The following is a 20386-nucleotide window of genomic DNA, read 5'->3' on the forward strand; positions in this document are numbered from 1 at the left end:
ATATGGGGCTGGAGCCTATATGGGGTTGGGTTGGGATTGGACCCTATATGGGGTCTACAAGGGGATGGAGATCAATGGGGTTAAGGTGGGAATGGTTGGCATCCATTGGGGTTGGGTAGCGTCAACACGGAGTTGCTGAAGGACCCATGTAGGATCTATGGGGCTGGGACCCATTTAGGATCTATGGGGCAGGGAATGGGGCGGGATATGGGGTGGCATATGGGGCTGGGATGGGGCTGGAGCCTATATGGGGTCTACAAGGGGATGGAGATCAATGGGATTCAGGTGGAGGTGCTGAAGGACTCATTTAGGATCTATGGGGCAGGGACTCATTTAGGATCTATGGGGCTGGGAATGGGGCGGGATATGGGGTGGGATATGGGGCTGGAGCCTATATGGGGTTGGGGTGGGTTTGGATCCTAATTGGGGTCTTTGAGGGGCTGGAGTCAATGGCGTTAAGGTGGGAATGGTTGGCATCCATTTAGGATCTATGGGGCTGGGAATGGGGTGGGCTATGGGGCTGGGCTGGGGCTGGAGCCCATATGGGGTTGGGTTGGGATTGAACCCTATTTGGGGACTATGGGGGGATGATGGTCAATGGGATTCAGGTGGAGGTGCTGAAGGACCCATGTAGGATCTATGGGGCAGCAGAAGGGGTCGAGGTGTCCCTATATCCCCCCATATCCCCTATATCCCCCTATATACCCCTATATATCCCCTATAGGTCCGTAGCTGAGGCCCTAAAGATGGGCACCCCTGTGGAGCCCGAGTACTTTGAGGAGGTGACCCCATAACCCCATATACACCCCATAGCCTCCTATATCCCCCCATGAACCCCCCTATATCCCCCCTATCTCCCCCCATAACCCCCCATAATCCCCTATACCCCCCATAATCCCTATATCCCCCCATATCCCCCCCATAGGTCAGTGGCGGAGGTGCTGAAGGACCCATTTAGGATCTATAGGGGTCGAGGTGTCCCTATAGGTCCTCATAACCCCATATACACCCCATATATAACCCTATATAACCCTATATCCCCTTATATATCCCTATATCCCATATAGGTCCGTAGCTGAGGCCCTAAAGATGGGCACCCCTGTGGAGCCCGAGTACTTTGAGGAGGTGACCCCCATAACCCCATATACACTCCATAGCCTCCTATATCCCCCCATAAACACCCCTATCTCCCCCCATTACCCCCCATAAGCCCTTTTATCCCCCCATAATCCCCCATATCCCCCCATAACCCCCATAACCCCGTATCTCCCCCCATAACCACCATAACCCCTCATATCCCCCTATCTCTCTCCATAAACCCCTATATCCCCTCCATATTCCTCCATAACCCCCTATATCCCCTCCATATCCCCCCATAACCCCCTATATCCCCCCATATCCCCCCATAACACCCCATATCTCCCCTCATAACCCCCCTATATCCCCCCTATCTCCCCCCATAACCATATTTTCCCCCATAACCCCCCATAACCTCTATCTATCTCCCCCCATAACCCATAGGATCTATGGCGCAGGAGGTGCTAAAGGACCCATTTAGGATCTGTGGGGCAGCAGAAGGGGTCGAGGGGTCCCTATATCCCCCCATATCCCCCTATATAACCCTATATCCCCCTATATCCCCCTATATATCCCTATATTGCCCCATAGATCTGTAGCTGAGGCCCTAAAGATGGGCACCCCTGTGGAGCCCGAGTACTTTGAGGAGGTGACCCTGTACTTCAGTGACATCGTTGGGTTCACCACCATCTCGGCCATGAGCGAACCCATCGAGGTGGTGGACCTGCTCAATGACCTCTACACGCTGTTCGACGCCATCATCGGGGCCCACGACGTCTATAAGGTGCCGTATATATGGGGGGGGTATAGGGATGGCTATGGGACGGCCGCCATCTTGGGATCATCCGTAGGAATGAATGGGACGGCCGCCATCTTGGGATCCTCCATAGCAATGAATGGGATGGCAGCCAACTTGGGATCCTCCATAGCAATGAATGGGATGGCGGCCATCTTGAGTTCATCCATAGGAATGAATGGGATGGCCGCCATCTTGGGTTCCTCCATAGCAATGAATGGGATGGCGGCCATCTTGGATTCAGTATAATAACACATAGACAGCAATGGGATGGCGGCCATCTTGGGTTCCTCCATAGGAATGAATGGGACGGCCGCCATCTTGGGTTCCTCCATAGCAATGAATGGGATGGCGGCCATCTTGGGTTCATCCATAGGAATGAATGGGATGGCGGCCATCTTGGGTTCATCCATTATAGCAATGGGATGGCGGCCATCTTGGGTTCATCCATTATAGCAATGGGATGGCGGCCATCTTGGATTCAGTATAATAACACATAGACAGCAATGGAATGGCCGCCATCTTGGGTTCCTCCATAGCAATGAATGGGATGGCAGCCATCTTGGGTTCCATTATAGCAATGGGATGGTGGCCATCTTGGATTCATCCATTATAGCAATGGGATGGCTGCCATCTTGGGTTCCTCCATAGCAATGAATGGGATGGCCGCCATCTTGTGTTCCTCCATAGTAATGAATGGGATGGCCGTCATCTTGGGTTCCTCCATAGTAATGAATGGGATGGCCGTCATCTTGGGTTCATCCATAGGAATGAATGGGATGGCGGCCATCTTGGGTTCATCCATAGGAATGAATGGGATGGCCGCCATCTTGGGTTCCATTATAGCGATGGGATGGCGGCCATCTTGGGTTCCTCCATAGCAATGAATGGGATGGCGGCCATCTTGGGTTCATCCATAGCAATAGATGGGATGGCAGCCATCTTGGGTTCCTCCATTATAGCAATGGGATGGCGGCCATCTTGGGTTCTTCCATAGCAACTAATGGGATGGTGACGATCTTGGGTTCCATTATAGTAATGTGATGGCAGCCTGCTTGTGTCCCTTTAGAGCCATATTAATGTGATGGCGGCCATCTTGGGGTCATTTATATACCCTGCAATGGGATGGCGGCCATATTGGGTTCCTTTATAGCAGTGGGATGGTGGCCAACTTGGGTTCCTTTATAGCCATATTAATGGGATTTCGACCATCTTGGGTTCCTTTATTGACAAATTAATGAGATGTTAGCCATCTTGCAGTCCTTTATAGCCATATTAATGAGATTGCAGCCATCTTGTGTTCCTTTATAGCCATATTAATGGGATTTCGACCATCTTGTGTTCCTTTATAGCCATATTAATGGGATTTCGACCATCTTGGGTTCCTTTATTGCCAAATTATTGAGATGTTAGCCATCTTGGGTTCCTTTATAGCCCCATTAATGGGATGTCACCCATCTTGGGATCCTTTATAGCCCCATTAATGGGATGGCGGCCATCTTGGGATCCTTTATATCCCCATTAACGCGATGTAGCCCCCACCTCGGGCCATTCCCCCACCCCACACCCACACTGTACCTTACCCCCACACACACCCCATAGGTTGAGACCATAGGTGACGCCTACATGGTGGCGTCGGGGCTCCCGAAACGCAACGGGAACCGTCACGCCGGGGAGATCGCCAACATGTCGCTGGACATCCTCAGCTCCGTCGGCACCTTCAAGATGAGACACATGCCCGAGGTGCCCGTCCGCATCCGCATCGGCCTGCACTCGGGTAAGGACACGACCCACAGGACACCATAACATTGGTCAACCCCTATATGGCCTCAACTCAATGGCCACACCCACTCGTGACCACACCCACTCATGACCACACCCACTCGTGACCATGCCCCTTCCATCTTGACCACAACCACTTAGACCCCTCCCACCCCACCCTACAAGCCAACATGCCTTTGGGCAACCCCAATATGGCCTCAACCCAATGGCCACACCCACTCGTGACCACACCCACTCCAGACCACACCCACTCCATCTTGACCACGCCCACTTAGACCCCGCCCACCCCACCCTACAAGCCACCAATCCATTAACCAACCCCAATATGGCCTTAACCCAATGGCCACAACCACTCATCCTTGACCACACCCACTCGTGACCACACCCACACGTGACCACACCCACTTGTGACCACGCCACCTCCATCTTGACCACGCCCACTTAGGCCCCTCCAACCCCACCCTATAAGCCACCATGCCATTGGCCAACCCCAATATGGCCTCAACCCAATGGCCACACCCACTCATCCTTGACCACACCCACTCGTGACCACACCCACTCGTGACCACACCCCCTCCATCTTGACCATGCCCACTTAGGTCCTGCACACCCCACCCTACAAGCCACCATGTCATTAACCAACACCAATATGGCCTCAATCCAATGGCCACACCCACTCGTGACCACACCCACTCGTGACCACACCCACTCGTGACCACGCCCCCTCCATCTTGACCACTCCCACTTAGACTCCTCTCACCCCACCCTACAAGCCACCATCCCATTGGATAACCACAATATGGTCTCAACCCAATGGCCACACCCACTCGTGACCACACCCACTCGTGACCACGCCCCCTCCATCTTCATCACGCCCACTTAGGCCCCTCTCACCCCACCCTACAAGCCACCATGCCATTAACCAACCCCAATATGGCCTCAACCCAATGGCCACACCCACTCATCCTTGACCACAACCACTCGTGACCACACCCACTCGTGACCACACCCACTCGTGACCACGCCCACTCCATCTTGTCCACGCCCACTTAGGTCCTGCCCACCCCACCCTACAAGCCACCACGCCATTAACCAACCCCAATATGGCCTCAACCCAATGGCCACACCCACTCGTGACCCCGCCCACTCGTGACCACGCCCCCTCCATCTTGACCACACCCACTTAGATCCCGCCCACCCCACCCTACAAGCCACCACGCCATTAACCAACCCCAATATGGCCCCAATCCAATGGCCACACTCACTCATCCTTGACCACACCCACTCGTGACCACACCCACTCGTGACCACACCCCCTCCCCATTGACCACACCCACTTCCAGCCATGGCTGGACCCTATATGGGGTCTACAAGGGGATGGAGATCAATGGGGTTAAGGTGGAGGCGCTGAAGGACCATTTTAAGGATCCATGTAGGATCTATGGGGCTGGGAGTGGGGCGGGCTATGGGGCTGGGCTGGGGTTGGAGCCTATATGGGGTTGGTTTGGGATTGGACCATATATGGGGTTGGGTTGGGATTGGAGTCTATATGGGGTCTATGGGGAGATGGAGGTCAATGGGATTCAGGTGGAGGTGCTGAAGGACCCATTTAGGACCTATGGGGCTGGGAATGGGGCGGGCTATGGGGCTGGGATGGGGTTGGAGCCTATATGGGGTTGGGTTGGGATTGGAGCCTATATGGGGTCTATGGGGGGATGGAGATCAATGGGATTAAGGTGGGAATGGTTGGCATCCATTGGGGTTGGGTAGCGTCAACGTGGAGGTGCAGAAGGACCCATGTAGGATCTATGGGGCTGGGACCCATTTAGGATCTATGGGGCAGGGACTCATTTAGGATCTATGGGGCTGGGAATGGGGCTGGCTGTGGGGCTGGGATGGGGTTGGAGCCTATATGGGGTTGGGTTGGGATTGGAGCCTATATGGGGTCTATGGGGAGATGGAGGTCAATGGGATTCAGGTGGAGGTGCTGAAGGACCCATTTAGGATCTATGGGGCTGGGATTGGGGCGGGCTGTGGGGCTGGGAGTGGGGTGGGATATGGGGCTGGACCCTATATGGGGTCTATGGGGGGATGGAGATCAATGGGATTAAGGTGGGAATGGTTGGCATCCATTGGGGTTGGGTAGTGTCAACGTGGAGGTGCTGGAGGACCCATGTAGGATCTATGGGGCTGGGAATGGGGTGGGCTATGGGGCTGGGAATGGGGCGGGCTATGGGGCTGGGAATGGACCCTATATGGGGTCTACAAGGGGATGGAGGTCAATGGGATTAAGGTGAAGGTGCTGAAGGACCATTTTAAGGACCCATTTAGGATCTATGGGGCTGGGAATGGGGCTGGCTGTGGGGCTGTGAATGGGGCGGGCTATGGGGCTGGGCTGGGGTTGGAGCCTATATGGGGTTGGTTTGGGATTGGACCATATATGGGGTCTATGGGGAGATGGAGGTCAATGGGATTCAGGTGGAGGTGCTGAAGGACCCATTTAGGATCTATGGGGCTGGGATTGGGGTGGGCTGTGGAGCTGGGAGTGGGGCGGGATATGGGGCTGGACCCTATATGGGGTCTATGGGGGGATGGAGATCAATGGGATTAAGGTGGGAATGGTTGGCATCCATTGGGGTTGGGTAGCGTCAATGTGGAGGTGCTGAAGGACCCATTTAGGATCTATGGGGCTGGGAATGGGGCTGGCTATGGGGCTGGGCTGGGGATGGACCCTATATGGGGCTGGGCTGGGGTTGGCCCCTATATGTGGTCTATGGGGCCTGGATGTCAATGGGATGGTGCCCCACAGGTCCGTGTGTTGCGGGCGTTGTGGGGCTGACGATGCCGCGTTACTGCCTCTTTGGGGACACCGTCAACACCGCGTCCAGGATGGAGTCCACCGGCCTGCGTGAGTCGTCACGGGATCACACGTGTCTGTCATGTGACCACACGTGTCTGTCATGTGACCACATGTGTGTGTCATGTGACCCCATGTGTCATGTGACCACACGTGTGTGTAATGTGTGTCATGTGACCCCGTCTGTGTGTCATGTGACCACGCGTGCGTGTCATGTGTGTCACGTGACCCCATCTGTGTGTCATGTGACCACACGTGTGTGTCATGTGACTCCGTCTGTGTGTCATGTGACCACATGTGTCTGTCATGTGACCACACGTGTGTCATGTGACCCCATGTGTCATGTGATCACACGTGTCTGTCATGTGACCACACGTGTGTGCCTGTCATGTGACCCCGTCTGTGTGTCATGTGACCACACGTGTGTCATGTGTCATGTGAGCCAGTCTGTCATGTGACCACACGTGTCTGTCATGTGTCCACACGTGTGTGTCATGTGACCCCGTGTGTCATGTGATCACACGTGTCTGTCATGTGTCCACACGTGTGTGTGTCATGTGTCATGTGACCCCGTCTGTGTGTCATGTGACCACACGTGTCATGTTACCCCATGTGTGTGTCATGTAACCCCATTCATGTGTCATGTGACCTCATGTGTGTGTCATACGTGTCATGTGATCCTATGTGTGTCGTGTGTCATGTGTGTGTCATGTGACCTCACATGTGTGTCATGTGACCCCGTGTGTCACGTGACCCTGCGTCTGTCATGTGTGTGTGATGTGTGTCATGTGACCCTGAACGTGTCATGTGTATCCCCACATGTCATGTGTCCTTCATGTGTGTCATGTGTGTGTCATGTATGTCCCCATGTGTCCCCAAGTGTGTCCCTATGTGTGTCATGTGTGTGTCTTTCATGCATGTCATGTGTGGGTCATGTGTTTCATGTGTCGGTCATGTATGTCACGTATGTCCGATGTATGTCCCAACATGTCAAGTGTGTGTCACGTATGTCCTCATGTGTGTCATGTGTGTCATGTGTGTCATATGTCACATATGTCCCCACATGTCATGTGTGTGTCATGTATGTCCTCACGTATCATGTGTGCGTCATGTATGTCCTCACGTATCATGTGTGTGTCATGTGTGTTCAGATATGTCATATGCATATCCCCATGCGTGTCATGTGTGTGTCCTTCATGTTTGTGTCACGTATGTCCCCATGTGTGTCCTCACGTGTGTCATGTGTGTGTCACATGTGCCACGTATGTCTCCAAGTGTGTCCCTATGTGTGTCATGTGTATGTTACGAGTCATGTATGTCCCAATGTATGTCATGTCTGTCATGTGTGACCCCATACGTGTCACGTGTGTATCACGTATGTCCCAACGTGTGTCCCCATGTATGTCATGTGTGTGTCATGTATGTCCCCATGTGTCTCATGTGTGTGTCGTGTATGTACCCATGTGTGCCCCATGTGTGTCATGTGTGTCATATATGTCCCATGTGTGTCATGTGCATCTTCACGTCTCATGCGTGTGCCATGTGTGTGTCATGTATGTCCTTATGTGTGTCATGTGTGTATCATGTATGTCCCCACATGTCCCCTTGTGTGTCCCTATGTGTGTCGTGTGTGTCATTTATGTCCCCATGTATGTTCCCATGTGTGTCATGTGTGTTATGTCCCCATGTGTGTGTCATGTGTGTGTCACGCGTGTCATGTCCGTCATGTGTCCCTACGTGTCATTATGTGTCCCCATGTGTCATGTGTGTCCCTACATGTCCCCATGTGTCATGTGTGTGTCATGTGTGTGTCATGCCTGTCATGTGTGTCCCCATGTGTGTCATGTGTGTCCCACGTGTGTCCCCATGTATGTACCCATATGTGTCATATGTGTTTCATGTATGTCCCCACATGTCTCATGTATGTCCCCACCTGTCATGTGTGTCCCACGTGTGTCCCCATGTATGTACCCATATGAGTCATGTGTGTTTCATGTATGTCCCCACGTCTCATGTATTTCCCCATATGTCATGTGTGTCATGTGTGTCCCCATGTTTTTCATGTGTCCCACGTGTGTCCCCATGTATGTACCCATATGTGTCATGTGTGTTTCATGTATGTCCCCACATGTCTCATGTATGTCCCCACCTGTCATGTGTGTCCCACATGTTTCCCCATGTATGTACCCATATGTGTCATGCGTGTTTCATGTTTGTCCCGTCTCATGTGTGTCCCCATGTTTGTCATGTGTCCCATGTGTGTCCCCATGTATGTACCCACATGTGTCATGTGTGTTGCATGTATGTCCCCACGTCTCATGTATGTCCCCACATGTCATGTGTGTCCCCATATGTCACGTGTGTCCCACGTGTGTCCCCATGTATGTACCCATATGTGTCATGTGTGTTGCATGTATGTCCCCACATGTCATGTACGTCCCCACGTGCCATGTGTGCCATGTGTGTGTCACGTATGTAACACGTATGTGTCCCGCAGCGTACCGTATCCACGTGAACGCTCGCACGGTGGCCATCCTGCACGCGCTGAAGGAAGGATTCAAGCTGGACATTCGCGGCAAAACCGAGCTCAAGGTGAACACAATATCGCCCCAATATCGCGACTATCACCCCAATATCGCCACTATCACCCCAATATCACCACTATCACCCCAATATCGCGACTATCACCCCAATATCACCACTATCATCCCCTTTATCAAACTATCGCCCCAATATCACGACTATTACCCCAATATCGCGACTATCATCCCAATATCATGACTATCACCCCAATATCAAAACTATCACCCCAATATCACGACTATCACCCCCTTTATCACAACTATCACCCCATTTATCACGATTATCGCCCCCATATCATGACTATCACCACAATATCATGACTATCACCCCAATATCGCGACTATCATCCCAATATCACAACTATCACCCCAATATCACCACTATCATCCCCTTTATCAAACTATCGCCCCAATATCACGACTATCACCCCAATATCACCACTATCACCCCAATATCGCGACTATCACCCCAATATTTCGACTATCACCCCAATATCACCACTATCATCCCCTTTATCAAACTATTGCCCCAATATCACGACTATCACCCCATTTATCATGACTACCACCCCAATATCAAGACTATCCCCCCAATATTGCGACTAACCCGCCAATATCACGACTATCGTCCCATTATCACAACTATCACCCTCTTTATCACAACTATCATCCCAATATCGCAACTATTGCCCCCTTTATCATGACTATCGCCCCAATATCACGACTATCACCCCAATATCACCACTATCATCCCCTTTATCAAACTATCGCCCCAATATCACGACTATCAGCCCCAATATCACGACTATCACCCCAATATCATGACTATCACCCCAATATCACGACTATCACCCCAATATCGTGACTATCACCCCAATATCACAACTATCACCCCAACATCACAACTATTGCCCACTTCATCACGACTACCGCCCCAATATCACAACTATCAATCCCAATATCACCACTATCACCCCAATATCACGACTATCACCCCAATATCACCACTATCAACCCAATATCACGACTATCACCTCAATATCACGACTATCATCCTCTTTATCAAACTATCACCCCAATATCACCACTATCAGCCCAATATCGCGACTATCATCCCAATATCACCACTATCATCCCCTTTATCAAACTATCGCCCCAATATCACGACTATCACCCCAATATCGTGACTATCACCCCCCATATCACAACTGTCGCCCCCTTTATCACGACTATCATCCCAATATCACAACTACCGCCCCTTTTATCACGACTATCACCCCCTTTATCACAACTACCAGCCCCTTTATCATGACTATCACCCCAATATCACGAGTATCGCCCCAATATCACAACTATCAACCCCTTTATCACGACTATCACCCCATTTATCATGACTATCACCCCAATATCACAACTATCCATCCCAATATCACGACTATCACCCCCAATATCTCAACTATCGCCCCATTTATCACAACTATCACCCCATTATCTCAACTATCGCCCCATTTATCAAAACTATCACCCCAATATCACGACTATCACCCCATTATCACAACTATCACCCATTTATCACAACTATCACCCCAATATCACAACTATCACCCCAATATCACGACTATCGCCCCCCTTATCACAACTATCACCCCATTTATCACGACTATCACCCCAATATCACAACTATCCCCCCCAATATCACGACTATCACCCCATTTATCACGATTATCGCCCCCATATCACAATTATCACCCCAATATCACGACTATCCTCCCAATATCACAACTATCGCCCCAATATCACAACTATCACCCCCTTTATCACAACTATCCCCCCAATATCACGACTATCACCCCAATATCACAACTATCACCCCAATATCACAACTATCACCCCAATAACACGACTATCGCCCCCTTTATCATGACTATCCCCCCCATATCTGCCCCACAGGGGAAGGGCGTGGAGGACACCTATTGGCTGGTGGGACGGGAGGGGTTCACCAAACCCATCCCCACCCCCCCCGACCTGCTGCCGGGGTGAGTGGGGTCCTATATGGGGTATATGGGTCCTATGGGTTCTATATGGGGGTGTGGGGTGTTATATGGGGTCATATGGGTCCTATGGGTCCTATATGGGGGTGTGGGGTGTTATATGGGGTCATATGGGTCCTATGGGTCCTGTATGGGGTGTGGGGTGTTATATGGGGTCATATTGGTCCTATATGGGGTGTGGGGTGTTATATGGGGTCATATGGGTCCTATGGGTCCTATATGGGGTGTGGGGTGTTATATGGGGTCATATGGGTCCTATGGGTCCTATATGGGGGTGTGGGGTGTTATATGGGGTCATATGGGTCCTGTATGGGGTGTGGGGTGTTATATGGGGTCATATGGGTCCTATGGGTCCTATATGGGGGTGTGGGGTGTTATATGGGGTCATATGGGTCCTATGGGTCCTATATGGGGGTGTGGGGTGTTATATGGGGTCATATGGGTCCTATGGGTCCTATATGGGGTGTGGGGTGTTATATGGGGTCATATGGGTCCTATATGGGGTGTGGGGTGTTATATGGGGTCATATGGGTCCTATATGGGGAGTGGGGTGTTATATAGGGTCATATGGGTCCTATATGGGGTGTGGGGTGTTATATGGGATCATAAGGGTCATATGGGTCCTATATGGGGGTGTGGGGTGTTATATGGGGTCATATGGGTCCTATGGGTCCAATATGGGGGTGTGGGGTGTTATATGGGGACATATGGGTCCTATGGGTCCTATATGGGGTGTGGGGTGTTGTATGGGGTCCTATGGGTCCTATATGGGGTGTGGGGTGTTATATGGGGTCCTATGGGTCCTATATGGGGAGTGTGGTGTTATATGGGGTCATATGGGTCCAATATGGGGTGTGGGGTGCTATATGGGGTCATATGGGTCCTATGGGTCCTATATGGGGTGTGGGGTGCTATATGGGGTCATATGGGTCCTATGGGTCCTATATGGGGGTGTGGGGTGTTATATGGGGTCATATGGGTCCTATGGGTCCTATATGGGGGTGTGGGGTGTTATATGGGGTCATACCGGTCCTATGGGTCCTATATGGGGTTGTGGGGTGTTATATGGGGTCATATGGGTCCTATGGGTCCTATATGGGGTGTGGGGTGTTATGTGGGGTCATATGGGTCCTATGGGTCCTATATGGGGTGTGGGGTGTTATATGGGGTCATATGGGTCCTATGGGTCCTATATGGGGTGTGGGGTGTTATATGGGGTCCTATGGGTCCTATATGGGGTGTGGGGGGTTATATGGGGTCATATGGGTCCTATGGATCCTATATGGGGTGTGGGGTGTTATATGGGGTCATATGGGTCATATGGGTCCTATATGGGGTGTGGGGTGTTATATGGGGTATATGGGTCCTATGGGTCCTATATGTAGGTGTGGGGTGTTATATGGGGTCATATGGGTCCTATGGGTCCTATATGGGGGTGTGGGGTGTTATATGGGGTCATATGGGTCCTATGGGTCCTATATGGGGAGTAGGGTGTTATATGGGGTCATATGGGTCCTATATGGGGTGTGGGGTGTTATATGGGGTCATATGGGTCCTATGGGTCCTATATGGGGGTGTGGGGTGTTATATGGGGTCATATGGGTCCTATGGGTCCTATATGGGGTGTGGGGTGTTATATGGGGTCATATGGGTCCTGTATGGGTCCTGTATGGGGTGTGGGGTGTTATATGGGGTCATATTGGTCCTATATGGGGTGTGGGGTGTTATATGGGGTCATACGGGTCCTATGGGTCCTATATATGGTGTGGGGTGTTATATGGGGTCATATGGGTTCTATGGGTCCTATATGGGGGTGTGGGGTGTTATATGTGGTCATATGGGTCATATGGGTCCTATATGGGGATGTGGGGTGTTATATGGGATCATAAGGGTCCTATATGGGGTGTGGGGTGTTATATGGGATCATAAGGGTCCTATGGGTCCTATATGGGAGTGTGGGGTGTTATATGGGGTCATATGGGTTCTATGGGTCCTATATGGGGGTGTGGGGTGTTATATGGGGTCATATGGGTTCTATGGGTCCTATATGGGGGTGTGGGGTGTTATATGGGGTCATATGGGTCCTATATGGGGTGTGGGGTGTTATATGGGATCATAACGGTCCTATGGGTCCTATATGGGGTGTGGGGTGTTATATGGGGTCATATGGGTCCTATGGGTCCTATATGGGGTGTGGGGTGTTATATGGGGTCATATGGGTCCTATGGGTCCTATATGGGGTGTGGGGTGTTATATGGGGTCATATGGGTCCTATGGGTCCTATATGGGGTGTGGGGTGTTATATGGGGTCATATGGGTTTTATGGGTCCTATATGGGGTTGTGGGGTGTTATATGGGGTCATATGGGTCCTATGGGTCTTATATGGGGTGTGGGGTGTTATATGGGGTCATATGGGTCCTATGGGTCCTATATGGGGTCTGGGGTGTTATATGGGGTCATATGGGTCCTATATGGGGTATGGGGTGTTATATGGGGTTATATGGGTCCTATGGGTCCTATATGGGGTGTGGGGTGTTATATGGGGTCATATGGGTTCTATGGGTCCTATATGGGGGTGTGGGGTGTTATATGGGGTCATATGGGTCCTATGGGTCCTATATGGGGTGTGGGGTGTTATATGGGGTCATATGGGTCCTATGGGTCCTATATGGGGTGCAGGGTGTTATATGGGGTCCTATGGGTCCTATATGGGGTATGGGGTGTTATATGGGGTTATATGGGTCCTATGGGTCCTATATGGGGTGTGGGGTGTTATATGGGGTCATATGGGTTCTATGGGACCTATATGGGGGTGTGGGGTGTTATATGGGGTCATATGGGTCCTATGGGTCCTATATGGGGTGTGAGGTGTTATATGGGGTCATATGGGTCCTATGGGTCCTATATGGGGTGTGGGGTGTTATATGGGGTCATATGGTTCCTATGGGTCCAATATGGGGGTGTGGGGTGTTATATGGGGTCATATGGGTCCTATATGGGGGTGTGGGATGTTATATGGGGTCATATGGGTCCTATGGGTTCTATATGGGGAGTGGGGTGTTATATGGGGTCATATGGGTCCTATGGGTCCTATATGGGAGTGTGGGGTGTTATATGGGGTCATATGGGTCCTGTATGGGGGTGTGGGGTGTTATATGGGGTCATATGGGTCCTATGGGTCCTATATGGGGTGTGGGGTGTTATATGGGGTCATATGGGTCCTATGGGTCCTATATGGGGTGTGGGGTGTTATATGGGGTCATATGGGTCCTATGGGTCCTATATGGGGTTGTGGGGTGTTATATGGGGTCATATGGGTCCTATGGGTCCTATACGGGGTGTGGGGTGTTATATGGGGTTGTATGGGTCCTATATGGGAGTGTGGGATGTTATATGGGGGTTGATGGGTGCTATGGGGGAGGGGAGGGGAATATATGGGTCCTATATGGGATTTGGGTGTTATGGGGGGGCATATGGGTCCTCCCCAACCCCCTCATTAACCCCCCCCCCCCCCATTAAACCCCGTATTACTCCCATTACCACCCATTAACCCCCATTGACCCCCATTAACCCCCATATTACCCCCATATTAATCCTATTACCCCCATATTACCCCCCCATATTAACCCCCCCCATATTAACCCCCATTACCCTCCATTAACCCCCATATTAACCCCCCCATTGGCCCCCATTAACCTCCATATTAACCTCCCCCATTCACCCCCCACTAATCCCAATGTTAACCCCCATATTAACCCCATTAACCACCATATCAACCCTATTAACCCCCATTAACCCCATTGACCCCCATATTAACCCCCCCATATTAACCCCCAATTGACCCCCATCACTCCCTATATTAACCCCCATATTTACCCTCATTAACCCCCATATTACCACCATTAACCCCCATATTACCCCCATATCAACCCCATTAACCCCATTGACCCCCATTACCCCCCATTAACACCAATAACCCCCCCATTGCCCCCATTAACCCCATATTAACCCCATTAACCCCCATTAACCCCATTAACCCCCATATTAAGCCCCATTAACCCCCATATTAACCCCCATTACCCGCCATATTAACCCCCATTAACCCCCCTATTAACCCCCCCCCATTAACCCCCCCATTAATCCCAATGTTAACCCCCATATTAACCCCCCCTATTAACCCCATATTAATCCCCCCATTGACCCCCATTAACCCCCATACTATCCCCCCCATTAACCCCCATTAACCCCCATTTACCCCATTAACCCCCATTATTACCCCCATTATTACCCCCATATTACCCTCCATTAACCCCCATATTAACTCCCCCATTAACCCCATTAACCCCCATTAACCCCCATTGACCCCATTACCCCCCATTAACCCAAATAACCCCCCAATTTACCCCATTAACCCCCATTACCCCCCATTAAACCCCATATTATCCCCATTAACCCCCATATTAACCCCATTAACCCCCATTAACCCCCCCCATATTAACCCCCCCCCATATTAACCCCCCCCCATATTAACCCCCCATTGACCCCTATTAACCCATTAACCCCCATTAACCCCATTACCCTCCATTAACCCCCATATTAACCCCCCATTGACCCCCATTAACCTCCATATTAACCTCCCCCATTCACCACCCACTAATCCCAATGTTAACCCCCCATTAACCCCATTGACCCCCATTACACCCCATTACCCCCCATTAACCCCCATATTAACCTCCCCCCATATTAACCCCCATTACCCTCCATTAACCCCATTAACCCCCATTAACCCCATCACCCCCCATTAACCCCCATATTAACCCCCCCATTAACCCCCCCATTAACCCCCATATTAACCCCCATATTAACCCCATTACCCCCCATTAACCCCATATTATCCCCATTAACCCCCATATTAACCCCATTAACCCCCCCATTAACCCCCATTACCCCCCATTAACCCCAATGACCCCCCCATTGCCCCCCATTAACCCCATATTATCCCCCATATTAACCCCCCCATATTAACCCCATTACCCCCCATTAACCCCATATTAACCCCGTTACCCTCCCATTAACCCCATATTAACCCCATTAACCCCATTACCCTCCCATTAACCCCATATTAACCCCATTAACCCCATTACCCTCCCATTAACCCTATTAACCCCCATATTAAGCCCCATTAACCCCATCAACCCCCATATTAACCCCATTAACCCCCATTAACCCCATATTAACCCCATTAACCCCATTACCCTCCCATTAACCCCATTAACTCCCATATTAACTCCATTACCCTCCCATAAACCCCATTAACCCCCATATTAACACCCATATTAACCCCTATTACCCTCCCATTAACCCCATTACCCCCCATTACCCCCATTAACCCCCATATTAACCCCATTAACCCCCATTAACCCCATTAACTCCTTCAGTGCCAGCAATCACGGCATCAGCCTGGACGAGATCCCGGCCGAGAGGCGCCGCAAGTTGGAGAAAGCGCGACCGGGGCAGGTCCTCAAATAGGGATGGGAAAGGTCAGAACACCCCCAATGTACCATAGAGTGGGCCTAAAAACCATAGAGATGAGGTCCTCCAAACCATAGAGATGAGGTCCTCCAAACCATAGAGACGTGGGCCTCCAAACCATAGAGATGTGGGCCTCCAAACCATAGAGATGAGAACACCCCCAATATACCATAGAGTGGGACTCCAGACCATAGAGATTTGGTCCTCCAGACCATAGAGATGTGGGCCTCCAAACCATAGAGATGTGGGCCTCCACACCATAGAGATGAGGTCCTCCAAACCATAGAGATGAGAACAACACCGCCCATAAACCATTGAGTGGTCCTTCAAACCATAGAGATGCGGGCCTCCAGACCATAGAGATGTGGGCCTCCAAAGTCCTCCAGACCATAGAGATGAGAACAGGCCCTATCCCCCCCCTCAATGTGGTCCTCCAGACCATAGAGATGTGGTCCTCCAAACCATAGAGATGAGGTCCTCCAGATCATAGAGATGTGGGCCTCCAAACCATAGAGATGTGGGCCTCCAGACCATAGAGATGTGGGCCTCCAAACCATACAGATGTGGGCCTCCAGACCATAGAGATGTGGGCCTCCAAACCATAGAGATGAGAACACCCCCAGTATACCATAGAGTGGGACTCCACACCATAGAGATGAGAACAACACCCCCCAATATACCATAGAGTGGGCCTCCAGACCATAGAGATGTGGTCCTCCAAACCATAGAGATGTGGGCCTCCAAACCATAGAGATGTGGGCCTCCAAACCATAGAGATGTGGGCCTCCAAAGTCCTCCAAACCATAGAGATGTAGTCCTCCAAACCATAGAGATGTGGGCCTCCAAACCATAGAGATGTGGGCCTCCAAAGTCCTCCAAACCATAGAGATGTGGGCCTCCAAACCATAGAGATGTGGGCCTCCAAAGTCCTCCAAACCATAGAGATGTGGGCCTCCAAACCATAGAGATGTGGGCCTACAGACCATAGAGATGTGGGCCTCCAAAGTCCTCCAGACCATAGAGATGAGAACTACAACACCCCCAATATACCATAGAGTGGGACTCCAAACCATAGAGATGTGGGCCTCCAAACCATAGAGATGAGGTCCTCCAAACCATAGAGATGTGGGCCTCCAAAGTCCTCCAGACCATAGAGATGAGAACAGGCCCTTTCCCCCCCCCTCAATGTGGTCCTCCAGACCATAGAGATGTGGTCCTCCACACCATAGAGATGTGGTCCTCCAAACCATAGAGATGTGGTCCTCCAGACCATAGAGATGTGGTCCTCCAGACCATAGAGATGTGGGCCTCCAGATCATAGAGATGTGGGCCTCCAGACCATAGAGATGTGGGCCTCCAAACCACAGAGATGTGGGCCTCCAGACCATAGAGATGTGGGCCTCCAAAGTCCTCCAAACCATAGAGATGTGGGCCTCCAAACCATAGAGATGTGGGCCTCCAAACCATAGAGATGTGGGCCTCCAGATCATAGAGATGTGGGCCTCCAAACCATAGAGATGTGGGCCTCCAAACCAGAGATGTGGGCCTCCAGACCATAGAGATGTGGTCCTCCAGACCATAGAGATGAGAACTACAACACCCCCCAATATACCATAGAGTGGGCCTCCAAACCAGAGATGTGGGCCTCCACACCATAGAGATGTGGGCCTCCAAACCATAGAGATGTGGGCCTCCAAACCATAGAGATGAGAACAACACCGCCCATAAACCATTGAGTGGTCCTCCAAACCATAGAGATGTGGGCCTCCAAACCATAGAGATGTGGGCCTCCAAAGTCCTCCAGACCATAGAGATGAGAACAGGCCCTACCCACCCCTCAGTGTGGTCCTCCAAACCATAGAGATGTGGTCCTCCACACCATAGAGATGTGGGCCTCCAGACCATAGAGATGAGAACACCCCCAGTATACCATAGAGTGGGACTCCAGACCATAGAGATGTGGGCCTCCAGACCATAGAGATGTGGGCCTCCAAACCATAGAGATGTGGGCCTCCAAAGTCCTCCAGACCATAGAGATGAGAACAGGCCCTATCCACCCCCTCAATGTGGTCCTCCAGACCATAGAGATGAGAACAACACCCCCCATATACCATAGAGTGGGCCTCCACACCATAGAGATGTGGTCCTCCAGACCATAGAGATGAGACCACGCCAGTTCCCAAACCCTCTGTATGTCCTCCCATCTATCATCTCTATGGTCATCTCTATGGTCACCTCCACGGTCAACTCTATGGTCACCTCTATAGTTATCTCTATGGCCATCTCTATAGTCACCTCTATGGTTATTCCTCCGCTCCTCTCTATGGTCATTTCTATGGTCACATCTGAAGTCCTCCAGACCATAGAGATGAAGCCAGAGTGACCCACCATAAAGCAAGGCCTCTCTACCCGGCCTTTTGTTGGTCCTCCAGATCATAGAGATGAAGCTAGACTGACCCACCATAAAGCAAGGCCTCTCTACCCGGCCTTTTATTGGTCCTCCAGCTCCTCTCTATGGTCATTTCTATGGTCACATCTGAAGTCCTCCAGACCATAGAGATGAAGCCAGAGCGACCCACCATAAAGCAAGGCCTCTCTACCCGGCCTTCTCTTGGTCCTCCCGCTCCTCTCTATGGTCGTTTCTATGGTCATATCTGAAGTCCTCCAGACCATAGAGATGAAGCCAGAGCAACCCACCATAAAGCAAGGCCTCTCTACCCGGCCTTTTGTTGGTCCTCCAGACCATAGAGATGAAGCCAGAGTGACCCACCATAAAGCAAGGCCTCTCTACCCGGCCTTTTATTGGTCCTCCAGCTCCTCTCTATGGTCACATCTGAAGTCCTCCAGACCATAGAGATAAGGCTAGAGCGCCCCCACAGCCCCATTTATTGCACAACTTCCTGTTGGTCGCAATATCTGGAGTCCTCCAGACCATAGAGATAAAGCTAGAGTGTCGTCCCCCCCCCGCGCCCCCCCCCCCCACTTCCGGTGCCGAAGTGCATTCTGGGACGTGACCAATCCCTTCTTCCGGTGGGGGCAGGGCGACTCGGGACGGCGGCCATCTTGGAAGCTGGCGGAAGAGCTCGCTGGGAAGGCGGCCATGATGGAAGCTGGCAAGACCCTCCTCGCAAGCTGATTGGCTGCCGCAAGCCCCGCCTCCCCCCTTTCTCTTCCTATCACAAGCTCCGCCCACTCTTCAAGATGGCGGACGTGGGCGGGGCTTCGCCACAAGACCAGCCAATGGGAGAGCAGCGTGCCGGCGGGCGGCCATCTTGGACGGCCCCAAGCAGCCAATGGGAAAGGCGGCTCCTCTTAAAGGCGCAGCAGCACTTCCTCCAAGCTCCGCCCCCCCCCCAACCTCCAATCGAGACCCCTCCCCATTTTAAACCCCCCCCACCCCAATAAGGAACGTGACCCCGTAGAACAAAGCCGTGTATTTTAAAGGGACAGAGCCCACAGATGGCGGCCATCTTGCTTTCATACCTTGGGGGGATTGAAATGGCGGCCATCTTGTTCTCATACCTTGAGGGGGGGGGGGGGGGCAGTGGCGGCCATCTTGTTTTCATACCTTGGGGGGGGATTGAAATGGCGGCCATCTTGTTCTCATACCTGGGGGGGGAGCTGAAATGGCGGCCATCTTGGTTTCATACCTGGGGGGGGGAGCTGAAATGGCGGCCATCTTGGTTTCATACCTTGGGGGGGGGGATT

The 20386-nt window shown here is 51.6% G+C and overlaps 1 protein-coding gene across 2 annotated transcripts in view; it reads left to right on the forward strand.

Annotated features, from left to right (window-relative positions):
* GUCY2D (guanylate cyclase 2D, retinal) overlaps positions 1-20386 on the forward strand; it is a 53121-nt gene extending 32735 nt beyond the window's left edge. For both annotated transcript variants that reach the window (XM_085535490.1, XM_085535491.1), the window contains 7 exons: positions 1669-1861; positions 3476-3650; positions 6465-6563; positions 9010-9104; positions 11045-11130; positions 16585-16686; positions 19719-20386. In XM_085535490.1, the coding sequence (XP_085391616.1) occupies positions 1669-1861; positions 3476-3650; positions 6465-6563; positions 9010-9104; positions 11045-11130; positions 16585-16675 (739 nt within the window). In that variant the 3' untranslated portion in view covers positions 16676-16686; positions 19719-20386. The remainder of the gene's footprint in view (positions 1-1668; positions 1862-3475; positions 3651-6464; positions 6564-9009; positions 9105-11044; positions 11131-16584; positions 16687-19718) is intronic.

The sequence above is a fragment of the Coturnix japonica genome, unplaced genomic scaffold (assembly GCF_054131305.1).
Source record: "Coturnix japonica strain WE unplaced genomic scaffold, WE-NBRP24 Scf127, whole genome shotgun sequence".
NCBI lineage: Eukaryota > Metazoa > Chordata > Aves > Galliformes > Phasianidae > Coturnix > Coturnix japonica.